General features: G+C 42.9%; 2 protein-coding genes across 5 annotated transcripts in view; both read left to right on the forward strand.

Annotated features, from left to right (window-relative positions):
- The window catches only part of si:dkey-49n23.1 (semaphorin-3D), a 92,071-nt gene extending 88,751 nt beyond the window's left edge, over positions 1-3,320 (forward strand). For both annotated transcript variants that reach the window (XM_051393131.1, XM_051393132.1), the window contains exon 18: positions 596-3,320. In XM_051393131.1, the coding sequence (XP_051249091.1) occupies positions 596-1,087 (492 nt within the window). In that variant the 3' untranslated portion in view covers positions 1,088-3,320. The remainder of the gene's footprint in view (positions 1-595) is intronic.
- A 1,784-nt stretch (positions 3,321-5,104) lies between these two features.
- The window catches only part of smpd4 (sphingomyelin phosphodiesterase 4), a 17,932-nt gene continuing 1,470 nt past the window's right edge, over positions 5,105-21,566 (forward strand). The window contains exons 1-17 of one of the 3 annotated variants that reach the window (XM_051392715.1): positions 5,105-5,237; positions 8,697-8,830; positions 9,319-9,405; positions 11,353-11,489; positions 11,597-11,672; positions 11,922-12,030; positions 12,805-12,857; positions 12,952-13,103; positions 13,252-13,384; positions 13,569-13,640; positions 16,829-16,966; positions 18,984-19,138; positions 19,881-19,971; positions 20,304-20,401; positions 20,594-20,757; positions 20,891-21,096; positions 21,191-21,421. In XM_051392715.1, the coding sequence (XP_051248675.1) occupies positions 8,792-8,830; positions 9,319-9,405; positions 11,353-11,489; positions 11,597-11,672; positions 11,922-12,030; positions 12,805-12,857; positions 12,952-13,103; positions 13,252-13,384; positions 13,569-13,640; positions 16,829-16,966; positions 18,984-19,138; positions 19,881-19,971; positions 20,304-20,401; positions 20,594-20,757; positions 20,891-21,096; positions 21,191-21,421 (1,941 nt within the window). In that variant the 5' untranslated portion in view covers positions 5,105-5,237; positions 8,697-8,791. The remainder of the gene's footprint in view (positions 5,238-8,696; positions 8,831-9,318; positions 9,406-11,352; positions 11,490-11,596; positions 11,673-11,921; positions 12,031-12,804; positions 12,858-12,951; positions 13,104-13,251; positions 13,385-13,568; positions 13,641-16,828; positions 16,967-18,983; positions 19,139-19,880; positions 19,972-20,303; positions 20,402-20,593; positions 20,758-20,890; positions 21,097-21,190; positions 21,422-21,566) is intronic. The other 2 variants (XM_051392716.1, XM_051392717.1) reach the window with 2 other exon arrangements.

Raw genomic sequence — 21,566 nt, forward strand, 5'->3', positions numbered from 1 at the left:
TGACTGTGTGAGGGAAAGATGAGTGACTGTTGTCAGTTAAAAACATGTTGCCATCCTGAAGGATATGGCTGTGAAAACCCTCGTTTTAACGCTAATTAAGATTATGTTCCATTTATAGGCATTTTCCACCAACGGGGAACAGGCTCCATTCCAGTTCCAGCACTTAGTTTTAAACCGTTTGGAGCATTTCGACCAAAAATAAAGTGGTCCATAATCTGAAGAGTTGGTTCCCAGCTGGAGCCAAAAATTAGCAGGTTTTCCGTGGGAACCAAAGTGGGTGTGTCCTATTCTACAGGTTGTTGTGCATTATGCAACCTGTTGATGACACATTTATTATAATGGTTCCACTCAAAACTAGTTTGATAGATAGCAGCAAGGTTGCAAGAATCCTGAACGTAATCAGTTCAAGAACAGCACTAGTCTTTCCAGTATGCCAACGTGCAGCACCCTGACCCTGTTTGACCTGAATGGAACAGAGCCTGTGTTTACCCAACTGTTTCACGTCAAAATGGCTGCTGTGAAAAAGGTCTATTTATTCATGAAGTCAACTTGAACATCACCCTCTTGTCTGTCTTTTTGTCTCTCCTGCTCTTAGCTTCCTCAGAGCGATGACCACCGCTCCCTCCACATGAAGCGGGGGTTGCTGGTTCAACATCTGGAGTTGGCGGACGCAGGCCTCTACACCTGCGCCAGCCACGAGCACTCCTACAGCCAGGTCCTGGCCCGATACCGCGTTCACGTCATCCCCAACGACAGCCTCCACCTGACCCGCCACCAGCAGAACCACAGCCCGAACCACCCGAACCCTGCAGCCCTCGGGAAGGTCGCAGGGTTTCTCGGCCAGTCTGGGCCCCCTCATTCGCCGCCTCTGCTGCCGGGACACCGGAACTCGTGGCTGCTGCCCCAGCAGAGGAGCTACAAAGACCTGCACATGGTGGGGACCAACAGTCTGAGTGTGGACGAGTACTGTGAGCAGCTGTGGTACCGCGAGAAGCGCCGGCAGCAGAAGCTCCGCACGCTGAAGCTGAAACAGGAGAGCAGGAAAGCCCGGGTGAGGAGGAACAACCCTCCTGAGGTTCCCCTCTAGTCCACCTGGAGGACAGAGACTGCGTATGGACAACAGATCCTGTACATGCAGAGGACAAGGAAAGGTTTCATCAAGAACATTTGCTTTTTGAGCAGATATAATGCCAACTGATAGTGACACCAACTATATTTGCCATTAAAGACTGACAGAAATAAAAAAAAGGAATAGTTTAGTATATCCTGAATATTTAGTAGAATATGTATATTATTTGCAACCTCCTCCTGGCTCCAAGCTTCAGATAAAACTGAAAATGTTATATTGTCACATAAAATTCAGACTAGCGAGGTGGCATCATGTCTGAATGATAATCAGCTCTCCTCAGAATCACAAATGTGCCAAGTATTATGAGTATAACGCATTTAAGAATGTTTTGTTTCTGTATTATTTACCCATCTGACCAGAAACCAGTGGACACATTAAATCATATTTTGGTTTATGTGATGTCAGCTTATGAACTGTTGCCATATGTTGTGGCTCCTTGCTGCACATTAACACTAGCTCAGCAATCCCAAAACCTGTTTAAGCGAACTGCTCTGGGTTTAAAGGTTATATATATGAAATTCGCCACTGGATGTCGCACTAGAGCAGCATCTCAAACCAAAGCAATGGGACAGAAATAAAATAAAAACTCACCAAAATCAACTTTGCTAGTCTTTACAACAATACCCAACCAGAGCTTGGTTGTGACAGCATTTGTGAAAAGGGAACAGTAAGCTAACTGCAGCTGTCAAAGTGTGTTGTTTTTGCCACTCACAGGCTCAGGTTGTTATCTACAGGGATAAACCTAAACCAGAACTAATGTCACTATCACTGTCCACCAGACTCCATGGACAACTTACTTCACATATCATTGTAATGTCATAACTTTGAGTTTTGTTCAAGTGGACAGAAACAAGATAAAACTTCCAACAATCACCAACTCTGGTTTGGTAGAAATAAATCCTTAATTCACCGACGTAGATGATAAAAACAGTTTCAGTCGGAGCGGCTATGGAAACAAACCACAGAGAGGCTGCGATACAACACAAAGCTCCATAAGGCCCCATATTAAAATATCTAACTTTACAGCAGAAATAAACATGTTTACAGAGACTTTTGGTCTCTATAGCTAATTTCCCCGTTCATGACAACTGTACAGGGTGTGAACTCACCTGTTTAAATTATATTAGGGTTTAAAGTTATACATAATTCAGGACATGGGCGCACTGAGTGACAGGCGACAGGCTTCAGCTCCCCCTTTTTGTCCATATTTGGAGTCAGGGCAGCCAGGATGGCGACTGCCAGAGTCGACCACACTGAGCTTCACAACGGCTCTTCAGAAACCTGTGGGTGACGCCACAGAGACTACTTCACCTTTTATTTATACAGTCTATACTCAGGATGCCATCACTCCACTATACTGTATCTTTACATAGCAAATAGTTGTTTGCTGCTATATTAATGTTTTAAATCTCATATATATGACCTTTAAAGTTACTTAGTGTTAGAGAGACTAGTGGGCTGAAGTAGGAAACCACGTTACTTTTACCTAAATGTTATGAATTTACAAATATCCACTCTTCAACAATCCTTTTTCTGTCGTTTTCTATTTAAAATGTGTATTTAGACCTCGAGACCAACCAGTTCTGCAGTGCACCAGACAACTGACATGAAGTTTGTCACAAAACTGCTAATTCTTCCTAATGGACTGATGAACAGGTGAAAATGTATCAGGATCTCACACACAAAGCAAACTGAAATATAATAAACTCTATATACACTATAAATTAATGACAGAAGACTAAACAAGACAAGTGTTTGCCAGATTTACTGCTACACATTTAACTGTTGTTTAACAAAAAATAACATATAATGTTTTCTATGTGTATTTATGTTTATGATGTAATGCTGATCTGGGCTTCATATTGGGTTGAATTCAGGCCTCAGTGGAAACGCACACATGACATGGACCTTGCTTGAAAATACATTATGTATAGCTTATTAATTCTGCTATGTAACTAATAATTATTATTCACTTCATTGTATATTAAAGAACTCTATTTTTGATAGTTTTCTTTCTTTATATGCTAGAATTTAGTACATTTTCTCGGTGTTTATATAAAAAGTGTGTGTTTCTCATTTTTTTAAACGTCACAACTCTAAATAAGCTTTGAGTTCAATAATAAAATTGTGTTATACTGTATGTGAATACGCCACAAAATGATGTCAAATAAAAACCGAAAATAAAGAAAAATCGAAGGTTTTAATTGTTTTTCTCCAAATATAAGTTACTGAGACAGTATACAGAATAACTCACACTGGTTGTAATCATAACAGGCTACTACTATATATTACTGAATATGAAGGGTTTATGCATTTTAGGCATTGGTAAGACATTTAGGAGTGTATAACATGCAGTTTTGGACTATTGCATTGTGACAAATTGTGTTACAACACAAATTATTTCAAGTTCAGTTTAGAAAATGCTGATTTAGTGAGTCTTAGAGTGTTAAACTGCCATATGTGGGGTACAGTGTACATGCACAAGTGTTAACTGACTGCATTGAGACAGCATTGAATCCCATTTTGATTGTATCTTGAACAAACTTGGTCAAATAAATTGTCAGTATGCATTGATTTGGCATCAGTTCTGTCATATGTCTGTTTATGATGTAATATAGAAAATTTTATTAATAGATTCAAAAGTAAAAAGGCAAAACATCTGTGTCCCAAAACACACAATTATCCTGGATTAGTTAAAAAAAGAACATGTACATATCAGGGCTGGATGAAGGTTTCATTGTTTCCACTCAGAGAAACCAAGCAGCTCTCCTGTCTCTGACTATTGACCGACCCAGGTTAGTTAGTGGTACATTAATGAACACATATTGATTTAGATATAACATGTAAGTATGATATACACTGAAATGATGAAGGTATTAATGCTACAATTCGACCCTCCTAAAGGACACGGCCTCAAGATCGGATCAAAGTGCAGAAGCTGCTTTATTATTTCAGGTTATGATGTAAAACCTCAAACAAATGTTCAGTAAATTAACTGACCACAAAGTTATCAACACACAGTGAACCCGGGGCATTTAGAGCCCCGAGGACGTTATTTAACTGAGTCAGACGGCAAAGAAATGTTATAATCTGGAGAGTGAAGGGAAGTAATTCTGACTCAGTAATTTGAACCTCACACATTACAGGAAAGCAACATGTGTTTACTGATCTATGATTAGTGAACATTAATATTAACCTAGTTATTGGTAGTAGTAGTGCAGAAGATTGTTGTTGGATGTTTGTTGTTATTATTATTATTATTATTATTATTATAAGATAATTAGTTACAACATTACTGTTGTTGGCACCCCCGACTAATTTGAAAGATAGAAACACTTATATTCAGCGGCTGGAAATGTAATATAACTACTAATGTAACTAATTATTGTTGACAGGAAGTAATAAGTATTAATATTATTTAAAAGAGTAATGAGTAAGGAGTATTAAATAAAAATGTTTGAGTAGCCAGCCCAACACTTATGATAATACTACTAATATTTTAATTTTAGTAATACATTTTTTATTTTTATTTTTATTTTGTTTTTATTTTTATTTTTATTATTTTATTTTATTTTTCTTTATTTTATTTTATTTTAATATTATTTATTTTATTTTATAATTATTTATTTTATTATTATTATTTATTTTATTATTATTTTATTTTATTATTATTTATTTTATTTTATTTTATAATTATTTATTTTATTTTATTTTATTATTATTTATTTTATTTTATTATTATTTATTGTATAATTATTTATTTTATTTTATAATTATTTATTTTATTATTATTTTATTTTATTATTATTTTATTTTATTATTATTATTATTATTATTATTATTATTATTATTATTATTATTATTATTATTATTATAACTCAGAACAGGAGCTGGTTCGGTTCTACAGTGGTAGTAAATGTTGGAGGACCGCTGTCTCCAGTAGGTGGCGGTAATGAGCCACAACATGACTACCAACCTAGACACCACAGAAGAAGAGAAGTTGCCGCACACTCGGTGGTGTTTGAATGTCTGATGGAAACTACCGTCAGACTAATATCGATATATTGATCTAATATATCGATCTATTGAGCCACTGTCAGCGGAGAAGGTAAACAGCTGTTTATGTTAAAGTGTGTACATTTACTCAAAAGGTCAGAGGTCAGTTTCTGGGTCTCTGCTAGCTACCGTAAGTTAGTTAGCTCCCGGTAGCTAGCCCGCTCACCGACCGCCACATTGGGTCGGTTACCGGGACACATTGGGTCGGTTACAGGGACACATTGCGGTCGGTTACCGGGACACATTGGGTCGGTTACAGGGACACATTGCGGTCGGTTACAGGGACACATTGGGTCGGTTACAGGGACACATTGCGGTCGGTTACCGGGACACATTGGGTCGGTTACCGGGACACATTGGGTCGGTTACAGGGACACATTGCGGTCGGTTACCGGGACACATTGGGTCGGTTACCGGGACACATTGCGGTCGGTTACAGGGACACATTGCGGTCGGTTACCGGGACACATTGCGGTCGGTTACAGGGACACATTGCGGTCGGTTACAGGGACACATTGGGTCGGTTACAGGGACACATTGGGTCGGTTACAGGGACACATTGGGTCGGTTACAGGGACACACTGCGGTCGGTTACGGACACACTGCGGTCGGTTACCGGGACACACTGCGGTCGGTTACCGGGACACACTGCGGTCGGTTACAGGGACACATTGCGGTCGGTTACCGGGACACATTGGGTCGGTTCGGGACACACTGCGGTCGGTTACAGGGACACATTGCGGTGGTTACCGGGACACATTGCGGTCGGTTACAGGGACACACTGCGGTCGGTTACAGGGACACACTGCGGTCGGTTACCGGGAGACATTGCGGTCGGTTACCGGGACACATTGCGGTCGGTTACCGGGACACATTGGGTCGGTTACCGACACATTGCGGTCGGTTACCGGGACACATTGCGGTCGGTTACAGGGACACACTGCGGTCGGTTACAGGGACACACTGCGGTGGTTACCGGGACACATTGCGGTCGGTTACCGGGACACATTGCGGTCGGTTACCGGGAGACATTGCGGTCGGTTACAGGGACACATTGCGGTCGGTTACCGGGACACATTGCGGTCGGTTACCGGGAGACATTGCGGTCGGTTACAGGGAGACATTGCGGTCGGTTACAGGGACACATTGCGGTCGGTTACAGGGACACATTGCGGTCGGTTACAGGGACACATTGCGGTCGGTTACAGGGACACATTGCGGTCGGTTACCGGGACACATTGGGTCGGTTACAGGGACACATTGGGTCGGTTACCGGGACACATTGGGTCGGTTACAGGGACACATTGGGTCGGTTACCGGGACACATTGCGGTCGGTTACCGGGACACATTGGGTCGGTTACAGGGACACATTGGGTCGGTTACCGGGACACATTGCGGTCGGTTACCGGGACACATTGCGGTCGGTTACCGGGACACACTGCGGTCGGTTACCGGGACACATTGCGGTCGGTTACAGGGACACATTGCGGTCGGTTACCGGGACACATTGCGGTCGGTTACCGGGACACATTGCGGTCGGTTACCGGGAGACATTGCGGTCGGTTACAGGGACACACTGCGGTCGGTTACAGGGACACACTGCGGTCGGTTACAGGGACACATTGCGGTCGGTTACAGGGACACATTGCGGTCGGTTACAGGGACACATTGCGGTCGGTTACAGGGACACATTGCGGTCGGTTACCGGGAGACATTGCGGTCGGTTACAGGGACACATTGCGGTCGGTTACCGGGACACATTGGGTCGGTTACAGGGACACATTGCGGTCGGTTACAGGGACACATTGCGGTCGGTTACCGGGACACATTGCGGTCGGTTACCGGGACACATTGCGGTCGGTTACAGGGACACATTGCGGTCGGTTACAGGGACACACTGCGGTCGGTTACCGGGACACATTGCGGTCGGTTACAGGGACACATTGCGGTCGGTTACAGGGACACATTGGGTCGGTTACAGGGACACATTGGGTCGGTTACAGGGACACATTGGGTCGGTTACAGGGACACACTGCGGTCGGTTACAGGGACACACTGCGGTCGGTTACCGGGACACACTGCGGTCGGTTACCGGGACACATTGCGGTCGGTTACAGGGACACATTGCGGTCGGTTACCGGGACACATTGGGTCGGTTACAGGGACACACTGCGGTCGGTTACAGGGACACATTGCGGTCGGTTACCGGGACACATTGCGGTCGGTTACAGGGACACACTGCGGTCGGGTTACAGGGACACACTGCGGTCGGTTACCGGGAGACATTGCGGTCGGTTACCGGGACACATTGCGGTCGGTTACCGGGACACATTGGGTCGGTTACCGGGACACATTGCGGTCGGTTACCGGGACACATTGCGGTCGGTTACAGGGACACACTGCGGTCGGTTACAGGGACACATTGCGGTCGGTTACCGGGACACATTGCGGTCGGTTACCGGGACACATTGCGGTCGGTTACCGGGAGACATTGCGGTCGGTTACAGGGACACATTGCGGTCGGTTACCGGGACACATTGCGGTCGGTTACCGGGAGACATTGCGGTCGGTTACAGGGACACATTGCGGTCGGTTACAGGGACACATTGCGGTCGGTTACAGGGACACATTGCGGTCGGTTACAGGGACACATTGCGGTCGGTTACAGGGACACATTGCGGTCGGTTACCGGGACACATTGGGTCGGTTACAGGGACACATTGGGTGGTTACCGGGACACATTGGGTCGGTTACAGGGACACATTGGGTCGGTTACCGGGACACATTGCGGTCGGTTACCGGGACACATTGGGTCGGTTACAGGGACACATTGGGTCGGTTACCGGGACACATTGCGGTCGGTTACCGGGACACATTGCGGTCGGTTACCGGGACACATTGCGGTCGGTTACCGGGACACATTGCGGTCGGTTACAGGGACACATTGCGGTCGGTTACCGGGACACATTGCGGTCGGTTACCGGGACACATTGCGGTCGGTTACCGGGAGACATTGCGGTCGGTTACAGGGACACACTGCGGTCGGTTACAGGGACACACTGCGGTCGGTTACAGGGACACATTGCGGTCGGTTACAGGGACACATTGCGGTCGGTTACAGGGACACATTGCGGTCGGTTACAGGGACACATTGCGGTCGGTTACCGGGAGACATTGCGGTCGGTTACAGGGACACATTGCGGTCGGTTACCGGGACACATTGCGGTCGGTTACAGGGACACACTGCGGTCGGTTACAGGGACACATTGCGGTCGGTTACCGGGACACATTGGGTCGGTTACAGGGACACATTGCGGTCGGTTACCGGGACACATTGGGTCGGTTACAGGGACACATTGGGTCGGTTACCGGGACACATTGCGGTCGGTTACAGGGACACATTGCGGTCGGTTACCGGGAGCTAACTCAGCAGAACAACGCTATGCTAGGTTGTGCAGTCAGTGAACTCCCGACAACACAATAATAAAGTTCTGTGTTTACAACCTGCAGGTAGGAACAGAACCGAGCCGAACCGAACCGAACCGAGCGAACCGGGAGGACCGGGAGGACCGTACACAGGAGGAGATACACACAGAGGTTACTGCATGGCTGCTCCAACATTGCAACAGCCCAGTTTCCTACTGGTGAGTACTTTACACCTCCTGATCAATAATTCTGAATGGGTCAGAATTATTGATCAGTCACAGTTTATATTTACAGTCTGTTCTGTTGGTGCCCATACATCCCATAATACTCCTTTACATTTCTATAAACGCTGAAAGACTTCTTCCCCTTTATAAGAAACATTTTCAGTTCCTGCAGGATTTTTATTTTATTGCATCTTAAACGTGTGTGTGTGTGTGTGTGTGTGTGTGTGTGTGTCTGTGTGTGTGTGTGTGTGTGTGTGTGTGTGTGTGTGTGTGTGTGTGTGTGTCTGTCTGTGTGTGTGTGTGTGTCTGTGTGTGTGTGTGTGTGTGTCTGTCTGTGTGTGTGTGTGTGTGTGTGTGTGTGTGTCTGTGTGTGTCTGTGTGTGTCTGTGTCTGTGTGTGTGTGTGTGTGTGTGTGTGTGTGTGTGTGTGTGTGTGTGTGTGTGTGTGTGTGTGTGTGTGTGTGTGTGTGTGTGTTGCTTCAGGCCAATCTTAAAGCCGATTCGACCACCAAAACTCTCCTCCAGCGATGTCAGGATCTGGTGAAGATCATTGATGAATATCCTGCAAAGGTACCGTCCCACTGGCTGTCTTATCTTCACACCCTGGGTTATTGATTGTGGATTGTAATGGACTTTGCTGATATTATTGATCACTGAGAGGCTGGAAGCTGATAGTAGATCAAAGCATTAAAGTTTGTCAAGTCATATGAATTCAGATTAGACTTCATTGTCATCGAGTACAAAGAGTAATGAAATGTAGTTAACAACCAGAAGTGCAAAAGAATAGTGTTATTGTTTTCTTTCTAGATTAATCTTTAATTTGATTGATTGATTGATTGATTCGTTTGGTCTGAAATAGTCCAAAGTGACGTCCTTATTTTGTCCACAACCAAAAAATATTCACTTTATTTCCATAGAGGAGTAAAGAAACCTGAAAATATTCACAGGTGAGAAGTTGAAAACAGAATTTGGAAGGCTCAAAACAATTAATGGATTATTAAGTTATAAGAGTTGGTGATTAATGTAACAGTTGACAGCTATTAGTTTTATATAGATTGATAGGTTCCTCTGACCTGCACATATAACGTCAACTGTATTATTCACGTTGTTAAAATAGATTGGTGTAGAAAGTGAGTTCTGGTATTGATATGAAAGGAACTGAACTGAACTCTGAACAGTGTGTGAACAAACTTATTGGGCAGAAATATTTGTAAAAGAATGCAGTTGGATTTGTCGATGACACAACATCACAGACGGAGTCAGCTGTTTGTTCCCTGACTGCGTACAGCAGGGCAGAGCTCACCTCGCCTTTTATGGCTAATGCTTGTAGTACGAGGAGACAGCTGCTTGTTCTTTGACCTCTGAGTTTCACTTCGACTATCTTCACTTTCTCTCCAAAGGAATTTTGTACTTCTGCCCTCTCTGCTGCGTACAATCCCAAACCAAAGGGGGACTGTAGACTGTGTCAGAGATATTTGTGGTGATGCTGGAGTTGCAGTTAACTAACAGATGTCAGTGAGTGCAGTCAGTGATGCCTCCTGCAGACATTAGTGCAGCAGAAATGTTATTTTTCTGTAGGGATGCACCGATATATCAGCTGAACATCGGTTTCAATTTGTGCTGGTTAATTAAATGTTGTGTTTGTTATTTGTGGTCGAACAACTGTCGGTGTTTTTAGTGGTTTATTCTACTGTTATAGTCAGTTTACAGAATATAAAAGCTTTTTAATTACGTCATGTTTATAGTGAAGGATTTGATTATTATTATAGAGTTTTCTTGGCCCCAGAAAATGATGAAAGATATAAAGAAATCAGAATGTAAACAATTATTATTGCGCAAACTTCAACATAGTAAAAATGCCAAATGCTTTAATGTTGCTTCCTTTTCCTTTTTGTCCTGTTATTAATGGTTGTGTTATAAACTTATAAACATTAGTAAGAAAGGTTTCGGTCCATCCGTGTGAGGGTCAGTGTGAAGAGGTTCTGTTGATGCTTCAGTGAGTGACACAAAGGTTGAGTGTGAGGCAGTTTATTACAGTCTGGTCACAGAGGTACTGTGGGGACTCACTGGTCCATAAACCTCCTCTGCTGACTCCATTAACCAGAGTTAGCAGATATATTGCTTTGCTGATATTCCCTTTTTGTGTTTTCTTTCAGAGAATAACAAAAGTGTAATTTATTTTACAGTTTTTCACTATTTATTATTCACATTATGAGTCTCAACATTTCATTTTCATGCGATACAAACTGCTGAGAGACATTGTGCTGCTTTGTCTAACATATGTCTCCATAATTTAGATGATATTTGCATTTTTCTTCCTTTAACTCTTGTTAAGTGTGCATGTCGTTTGACAGTAACGGTTCTCATTGCTGGTTGAAACTGAGCTGTCTGACACAGCAGTCAGAATATTATGTTCAAATGTGTTAGAAGTTTAGGATTACAGTGTGTGTGTGTGTGTGTGTGTGTGTGTGTGTGTGTGTGTGTGTGTGTGTGTGTCGTGTGTGTGTCTGTGTGTAGGAGCTGCACTCGATTTTCCCCTGGCTGGTGGAGAGTGTGTTTGGCAGTCTGGACGGGATCATCGCCGGCTGGAACCTGCGACTCCTGCACTCGCGGAGCCATGAGTACAACACTGCTATGGAGTTTCTAAACCCGAGGTAGTTTCACTTTCTCTTCTTATGATCACAGAAACATATCCTGTGTGTAATTCTGCTCATTGTTTGTTCAAAGAATCAAACGAACATCGTTCTGATTGTGTTTTCAGTGGACCGATGATGAAGCTCGTGTACAAACTTCAAGCAGAAGAGTACAAATATGAAATACCCGTCAATTATCTCCCGGTAAGAACACTCGCTAGAGCACCTCCTGTGACGATGCAGCACGAGTGACAGAATGACTGCGATCAATAAGTTAGCATTATGCAATTCAGGACAAACTGATACCAATGAAAAGCTGTGATTTTGAACCTTTGACTATAGTTAGCAGGTGTGCTCATAACATGCAAACTTTTAATTGTACATTTAATAGATCAGGGTTAGAAGAAGAATAATAAATTCAGTTGCCTGAACTCTCATCCTTTGGTCTTTAAGGGTCCCGTGAAGGCCTGCATCCAGGAGGGCGTTCTCCCAGACTGCCCGCTGTTCCACAACAAGCTGCAGTTCCCCCTGTCTGGTCTGCTGACTCTGAACCTTGCTCTCAGTATCCTTCCAACACTAACACTAATCTGTCTGGGATTAGTGAGGGATTGCCTTTGTCGAGTCAAGCATTTATTAGAAAATAAAAAACCTCTTTCAGGCTGTTAACTAATAACAACTGTTCACTGAACAGTATCTGCTCATCTCAGTTTACTCTATATATTAAACAGAGATCAGCTCTCAAATCTTTCTTTACAAATCAGTGTCAACAGATTTCATCGTTCTGTTGTAGAGCTGCAACTAATGACTGTTTTCATAGTCACAGACTATTTTTAATGAATCATTTAGTCAAAAAGGAGTGAAATAAATCACAGTGCTTCCCACAGTCATTAAATAATCATTAAATTAGTTACAGTGCTGTGAGTTAGGCTAGATGCTCAGGTTGCAGCCTAATGGTGTTAGTGTGTCTGTGCATTGTGCTCGCTGCTGCTGAGTACATAAAGTTTGTGTTAATGAACACAACCACATGGCCACCAATCCTACCGTAAGCTAAAACAAAGCGTGGAGATATGTGTGGCTATGTGAGACGACCATCTATGAGCCAGGTTAAGTTAGTCAATGAAACCACTGACTTCCCAGTGAATATTAAATGAATTCCTCCTGTAATCTGGAAGCTGGAATCTGAGAGCAAGCAGCATTTTCTTTAGCTTTTTGCCTGACTTTGATGCACATTAGACTTTGATGCACAGTCGTCACTGTCAGACTACAGGAGGGTTCATATAAGAACATCTAACATGAACATCTTTGTGCAGTTCGGTTGTTCCTTAATGTTCTGCAGATCCATTTGAATTCTTCATGTTTAATTTTGCCTACTGTCTCATCACGCCAAAGGTGAGTTTGCCAAAGTCCTATCAGCGATATTAAGTTCACTACACGCGAGTGTTATTTATTGTTTGCTAAAGCGTGCACGCTTGGATGTTTTCAGAGCTACCCTCAAGGCCAACATGGAAGCTCCACTGACAGCGCCTACTTTGTGCTAGTGGACACTTACCTCAAATACTTCCTCCCCAGTGAAGGAAGCGTACCTCCTTCCCCTTTCTCTGACTCCAGAGGCTCCGTCACCGCACCCTCACCGAGGTATTTACAGCAAGAAAGGTTGAATAAAGATGTTTTTTTTCATGTTGTGCATTTAAACAAATCTTTTTAGGAGAAACTGAATGAATTGAATGTTTAAAAGAGTATGGCAGCATAATGTCTGATATTTCCACTCTCTTACATTCAACAGATCCTCCACTGTTTCTTTTGCTGGTTATGGCGTTCACAGCCCAAGTCTTCTGAAACATCACATATTCCATCAACCGTCAGTGAACGCAGACCCCGCAGCCCAGGAGATCTGGAGGTCTGAAACACTGTTACAGGTAAGACACAAATCAGGGGCAATAAAGGGATTTATAAATGCAGTTACTGGGTCTGACAGCTACAAAATGTCTTAAAGTGAAAGATTATAGAACAAATAAAAGACGATGAATAGATTTAACACCTTTCTAGTGTTTGAACTGTATGAATTTAAGGTTAAACATGTTTGTTTGTGTTTGTCTGAAGATGTTTGTGGAGATCTGGCTGCATCACTACTCCCTGGAGATGTACCAGAAGCTCCAGTCTCCTCAGGTGAAGGTAAGAGACATATTCCACCCACCTCCCCCTCCTACCTCCCTCCCTCCTCTCCCCCTGCACTGCAGCATCGCACGGCTGGCTGTTGACTGGCTGACCACATTCCCCCCTCCCACACACCTCCACCATCCCTGACCTATCTCGGAGCAAGCCCAGGGTGGGAAAATGGTGCTACGGTTATGAGGTCTTACTCTAAAACTATGCTCTGTAAAATTGTATGTGAGTTTTATGATATACCAGCTAATGTGGTTGGTAAATACAAAACAACACCCTGAGCAGGCTAAAGTGAAATTGTCCATTAACTTAGTTATAGAGAAAATGACAGTTTTCATGTTTTAGGATAAAGAAATGTTTATAGTTTCTCACTATTGAAGGACAACTTCACCTATAACTCTGCATTCACACTGCAAGCAGCCACATTTCTACACACCACCACAGTTAAAGCTAAGTAGCATATTGTACGATAGCACATGATTTTTTGTTTTCACTGATAAAGGAATGTGAATCAGCCAACTGAAGTTAGCTTGCAGTGTGAATGCACAGCAGACATCCCTGTTCCTCACTAGATGCATCATATTTTCTGGGTTATACATTTGAAATGTGCTTTAAAAATCCCTTTTTAGAGGTTATAGCACATGAGTAGCTGCAGAGTAAAGCTCCTGCATTAAGGAGTCTGGCATGTGTTCTAGGTAGTAGTGCTTTTGCTTCCTTTCATGTCCTTTTGCATGCTGCCTGTCCAAAGTGTTTGTTCTGTGTGTGGTTGCATGTGAAACACCAACATAAAGCCACAACACGGTGACGGTCTCTCTGGCAGAAGATGCAGCGGAGATGCTCTACACTGCCGCCTGTAGTGATGTTGTTTAATACACTACCTCAGCAGAAACTACGGTTTTAACTGTTGTGACTCTGCGGTTCTGGTCTGTGGAAACATCCTTCCACAAATGTCCGTACTATTTCCTATCAGGTTGGCTGGTGCTGCTTCTGGATCATGCAGAACTCTGACCTCCAAAGTATTCTGCCATTGCACTCAGTTAGCCATAGTGACTTTCTGCATTTACTTTGTCAAACTAATATTAATAGTAGTAATAAAGATAGATTGTTACCTCTAAATCTATTGTTGCCTGGCCCAATGAGTCACTTTAGTCACATTCATGGGAAATACGTTGTGTTAGAATATACTGTTATTTCCCTTTTTAAATATTTTTCAGTTTTAAATGACAGAATAAAACGGCTTGAATGAAAAATCAGTCCAACACAGACTGTAATTGACACAGTAGAGGTTCACTAAGAGACCACAAAGTGTCTCATCAGGACTTTACAGAGTACCCAAAGAGGGCATACAACGATGACAACAATAACTGGTGATTATAGGAAGTAATATTACACAAAGAAATTGTCTACCTGTTGCAGTTGCATCAAATAAAAGCAGAATCTCTGAATATTGAATAAAGGTTCGGTTTCCCTCCCATCAAAAGCAACCATAAGACTTTATGCTGGTGTTTGTGTGTCTTTTAGCTGCTTCATACAACATTGAGGAGAAGTCCCTATGGTTACATATGCTTTGACCCTCGGCTATATAGATTGCATGGTTCGTGTGATGCAGTACTCACTTGCTGATCCACCCAACATCACTGTTTCCTCAGTATGTATGTAGCAGTATTACTGTCTGTAGTTACTCCCTAACAGTCCAAAACCCCAAAAGAGAGGAGATTACAGCAAAGTTTGACTGAACAATGACTCTGTTATTAAAATAGCTGCTGATTAATTTTCTGTATCAAGTTTTGAGCTCCATTACTGCTCCATAATGCTGTAAAGGAAACGGTGAAATAGGCCTTCATCTCCTTGTGTAACATGCTTTTGTTTGACCTGCAGCATAAACATTTTGTACCTCACTCTACTAAATGCTCACCCTGTATGTGTATATTTATATATTAACCCCTGTGTTGACTTACTGTGTTGTGTCCATTGTGTTCAGAGTGAATTTAAACTGCAAGATTTTGGCCAAATGGATTTTTAGGTTGACAAACACAGGCTCCTGTATCTTGTGCATCTATTAACACTTGATTATTTTGACAGTTTTATCGGTGCAAAACAAAATCTTCCAGTTTAACAGTTCACTGTGTTAATAATGTTTAACATTAGGGATGGGAATGATTCACACTGGTCTGCAAACTTAAATCTTTGTTGTCACACATGTGCTTGTGCACTCTTATTATTATTATTACTGCTGCGAGTGGGGGTGCATCGGATCACAAAAGTAATGGATTGGATAGTTTTTAAATCAGCAAAATAAATAAAAGTAAATTTGTGCCTCTGGATTGTTAGCCTTCCACCGACAGCTGCTGTGTCGCAGACAGGCAGAGAGGTTGGAGCTGCTCCACTGAGCTGTGTGTCGAAGGGGAGGCAGCAGATGTTTCTGAAGCTGCAATAAACTTATGATCTATTTTCACAACAACAAGCATGCTCAGTTTCCCGGTTACACCAGTGAAAATACCCAAAGTCACAACCTACAGCGTTTCACTCAATGGAGAAAGCCCTTCAGAGTTCACAGCATTCAAAACTCCAGTGAGATTAGGGGATTATTTCTTTAAAAAGTGGGAGTGGCAGTAAAAGTGGAGGGTTACATTTGTGATGAACCATGTGTGGCGGTCCGCACAGATCAACTCTGATCCGTTGTACCTTGCTTAAACCTTTGTTGCTTCAGAGGTTGTACTTTACAACTCAGTCAAATTATTGTTATTAATCTGTTAGTGGACATTATGTATGTCCACTAACAGATTTGTTTCCTTTGTGATAAACGCACAGTGTGAGTGATTCCCGTCCCTACAACCATGTAAAGGTCTGTGTGTGGAGAGTAGGACGGGTCTGGTTCCTCACAGTAACAGCAGTGTGTTCCCACAGTCAATATTTTATTTCTGTTTGTCTCCTCCTCTGTTCTCTGCTTCCTTCCTCCTGAATGTTTTTGGCCAACTGTTTCTGTCTGGTTGCACTCTCCTTTTTGCTGCCTCCTTTTCTCCTGTTCTCATGTGTACCTTCCTCCTGCCACCTTTTCTTTCCCTTCCTCCTCTTCCTCACCCTTCCTCACTTCTCCCCCCTCCTCTCTCTTCACTGTTGTTCCTCCTCCACCTTTTTTGTCGTTGTCTTCCCTCTTCCTCATCTTCCTCTCCCCCCTGGTGGTTACGGGTGAACAGCTGGCGCTGCTACAGTATCGCCTCAGTATGTCCAGCATGCCGTGCCAACCCCACGCCCCACCAGGCTCTGGGACCCTCCACACCTACCAAGTACTTTTACCTTTTCATTCACCCCCGCCCCTCTGGGGCCTCCTGGAGGTAAACCTCAATGAGTTAAGATCACAGTCAAGGGTACTTCTCTTATATTGACAAACACGGTGAGACATTGTCCCTCCAGTCACCAACCTAATGCTGAGATTAGCCTCATTAGCTGCTTCCTACTTCTGTACATTAGCAGCCATGATGACAATGGTTTTAGTTTTTCTAAAAAAAAACAAACAAAAAAAAAAAAACAGGTTAGCTTGTAGAAGGAGGACATTATTGTCAAATTGTCACCCACAACCCAAATGATAAAAGACAATCAGTTATTAAACAGGGTTCCCACTCGTCCTGGAGATCCTGGAAATGGAATAAAATGACTGAATATCCTGAAAATAAACTTGAATTTATACTTAAATTTGAATTAATAAATGTTAGCCCCACACTCACACACTCAAGGATAAGCTGCACACTGTGACACTAACAGACACAAAGCAGCATGGATAAATCCTTTTTCATTTCTGTGGTCAGAAGAGCCGAGTGCACCATGAGAGCGAGCTAACGATTCATTGAAACATGATTTCTTAAGAAGAGTGGGAAACCTGTTAAATAGCAGTAGTTCCACATGCATGTTGAACTATTTGTCCTTTATTAATGAGCTCGACTTTAACATGTAGCCAGATTGAATAACTTTATTGACTGTTGAAGAATGTTATCATCAGTCCTTTAATATCAGGATGATGTTTGTTCTTACCCACAGTTCAAGAGACCAGATAATAGCCTGTCCTCTACGATGGACTGCTCTCTGTAGTTTAATGTAGCTCCTCTGTTCCCCGTATGAGGCCTCCAGTCTGACTGTAAATTGTGAATTTGAACAGAGAAGTATCCTTGACAGGAAACGTAATCCTGGAATGAAGCTTTGGAATTTGATTCATTGAGCCGTTGTTTTACTGGTTTGCGTGTGGTTCTCTTTAGCTCTTTGTGTTTTTATTTTTTTAAGGCATGCTTTATTTTTTTTACACTAAATCTGGTGCTTCGTTGCTTTACATGTTCATGTGTTTGATAAATGTTTCTATCTATTGACACTATTGCTCTTCGTAAAGCAAAAGATACTACTACATTTAATCATCATTTTACATGCATTCAGTAAATAATTTAATTATTATATAGATCGTACTGTACAGAGGTAATGTTTGTGTTTGCTGACATTATCTAGAAGAGGAAACATTGCAGCTTCGCTATTAGCAGTCGATGGAGCACTGAGGTCCCACCTTTCTTTTCCCACAGTGACACTTATTAAAATGTAATTTGATCCTTACATTTTAATAACTCTTGTGATGAAGAGATTAAAAATACACTGTACATCCACATCAATATCAAATGACTGTGTTATATATCAGGTGTACTTTGTACGCCGCTCACTGTCATAGTCTGAAACAGATTTACAACCTCCACTTATTTATTATATTTGGGGTTAAAAAAAGGAAGTTTTTTGTCACTCACAACCAAAGCCAACTAAAGATGAAATAATTTTAATAAAAAGAGAAAAAACAAAAAAGCATACTAGGGTTGCAGTGGTGTTGAATTCTACCATATTAGTGTTATTAACAAATAAAGGATATAATATTTAGTTTTTCATTATTATAAATGATAATAAAGCTTTTGTTCATTCCTTTAAAGGTTATTGCATCGTGAAAATGTCTCACCCCTGCAACCCTAATGTTATAATTAACACAGTAATGCTCAGATGAAGCAGCTAGATCTGATGTTGAGTATCGACAGCAGGACACAGATGAGTCAGATAGAAGCACCTTTCCACTAAATCTTCCACTAAAACCAGAACAAAGTAAACTCCCCAGAGCGTGAGGCTGAGCTGTAACATTAGAAACAGGATTCCTCGTCTGTGAGACCTCTGTACTCTGTGAAGTAGAACATGCTCTGAGCCTTTGGTGATTGTTTGGCTGCTTTGGTCTGGGGATGCATTACGATTGGCTGCTTGTTGGACCTGGGAGCTGATAGGGGGCTGATTTGGGTGTCACGTATTTGTTTGGCACTTTGTGACCAGTTGCCTTTTCAGGAACCCTTCAGCCCGACAGAGGAGCACGTGCTGGTGGTGCGTCTCCTGGTGAAACATCTGCATGCCTTCTCCAACAGCCTGAAGCCCGAGCAGCTGTCCTCCTCGCCCTCGGCCCACTCGCACACTCACCCCAGCCCGCTGGAGGAGTTCAAGAGGTCAGCTTCACCATACGTGTTACCGTCAGCCTGTGGGGCCTCGCTGCAGGTCTACCTTAATGCCTGACACCTTTTTATAGTTCTTCAGTTGGATTTTAAAACCTCTTTTCATTCTTTTTGTTTGTTGCCTGTTTTTCCTTAGATTATTCTTGGTCCTGCTCACTGCCCATATATAAAAAAGCACCAAAGTGTTGCAGAGAATACTATTCTATAATCTATTTTTAATGGAGGACAGCACAGAGCAAATTGAGCTGGACAGAACGTTAGAAATTAGAAATGGCATAGAGAATCTGGTGAATTTTCAAAATAAAACACCCTGTGCAGATAGAGACACCGTAACAGTTTAACTACGTAGCCTTCTTACCCACTGTAAAAGCTCATAAACAAAGGAAATAGCAACAAAATATGAGCAAGTTAATACAGTCTAGCAGGCAAAATGCTTCTGAAACCCTCTCAGTAGGGTGTGAAGGACAGAACAAAGCCCAGTAGAATCAGGGGAATAGATCATGACTAAACCTTTTTGACTAAATTGGATAAAACCAGCTCGCCTCTGTCTACATCCCTCCAGCATCACGTAGTAGGAAAAATTATGTTTAAATAGGATTCACTGTTGTTCCCAAAAAATTAAAGGCTTTGATTTAATTCTCTGTTTTTATATATATGGATTTATACATAAATCTATCTATATTTTAATAAACTCACCCCTAACAAACACAATACATGATGTTCCTCTTGCCTACAGGGTGGTGGTGCAACGCTTCGTGCAGCAGAAACTGTACCTGTTTCTCCAGCATTGCTTCGGTCACTGGCCTTTAGACGCCTCTTTCAGAGCGGTAGGTCTCACCCTGATCCAACTGTCTGTCTGCAGTTAGAGCTTGTGTTCACTGTGCTTCCCAAACCTTTACAGCAGGGAAACCACTTCCTTATTTTCCCCCTTTAGCCATGTAGCTGATGAACCATTTCATACAGAATTTCACTGTGAAACAGATCAATAAGTTTTAATTTCTCAATTATTGCAACAAGCTGCCTGTGGTAAGAAATGAGGAGTTCATACCTTTTTAACTACAGATTATTAGACTATGGTTATGAAGCATGAAGCTGTAGAAACGCACATTGTTTCAGCATTTACTTCATTGTTAAGAGAGTGTATGGTCTCTTTGTTGAGGTGTTGGAAACGTGGCTGAGCTACATCCAACCGTGGAGATACACGGGGGAGAAGCCCAATCCTCAGCCAGACCAAAACAGAACAGTCCCTGATAAATGGTGAGTCTGATATCTTCTCTGGAATCATTCAGTGAACACTCGCTGTCCTTCAAACATTAAAGTAACAGTACAGTAACAGGTGGAGTTAATATGGTGCTTATTGTGCTCAGGCTGCAGATGGTGACTAATGCGCTGACGATGTTGTATTTATTGACTACAGTTTGGTTCTGACATTAAGTTTCTGTTTTACAGGGAGTCGTTTGTTCAGGAGAACCTGCTCATGTACACGAAGCTCTTCCAGGTGTTCTTGAACCGAACCGTGAGGACCGATCTGGTTAATGCCAAAAACGCACTGATGGTCTTCAGGGTAGCCAAAGTCTTCGCTCAGCCCAACCTCGCTGAGATGATCCAGAAAGGTGAGAACAAGCAAACACACACACGAGGTGAAGCCGTCATTGTTTCGTACTGTTAAAGTAATAAGTTAATAATAACCGTAGACATTTAGATAAATATATATACAGACAAACTAAAGCAAACATCTCTCTCCAGGAGAACAGTTGTTTCTGGAGCCGGAGCACGTCCTCCACCACCGCCAGCCCCGCGGCTACCTGACGCCGAGCCAAGGAGGCAGCTTCCTGTCGTCACGGCAACGGGTGATGACAGACATGGTGTTCAGGGTGAAGAGTCACGTCTATGCTTTGGAGGGCCAGGACTGCCAGTACAAACAGATGTTTGGCACCGAGCTCAGAGGAGCGGTAAGTCAGCGTGTGTTACAGTCGCAGTGGGAATTCATACTGACACTTCCTGTTGTTGGCGGCTCAGAGTGAACGTCTTCTGTCCATTTCACAGGTCATGAAGTTAATCCAGATAATTGCACAGGCCAGACAGACGGCCAAGAGGATATCGGATCACTCCAGCGAGGTGGCGGCCAATAAGTCGTTCATGTCCTGGTTCGGGATGGGCTCCTCTGAGCTCAACAACACCTTCCCCGGGGCCGAGCCCGAGGAGAGCGGGGAATGTCTGAAAAAGACCCACGAATTCCTGGACAGAGCTTTGGAGAACTTGTGTCAAATCTTCAAGGTCAGTTTTACTTCATGTGTATATATATATATATTTTTTTAATGTATTATATTGGAACTTTTTTTAAATTCCATGTGCTGTTACTCCCAATGCCAACAGGAAGTGCGGTTCAGTTACCCGTCCATGTAAAAACATCCTGACTGTA

The sequence above is a fragment of the Dicentrarchus labrax genome, unplaced genomic scaffold (genome assembly GCF_905237075.1).
Source record: "Dicentrarchus labrax unplaced genomic scaffold, dlabrax2021, whole genome shotgun sequence".
Lineage (NCBI taxonomy): Eukaryota > Metazoa > Chordata > Actinopteri > Moronidae > Dicentrarchus > Dicentrarchus labrax.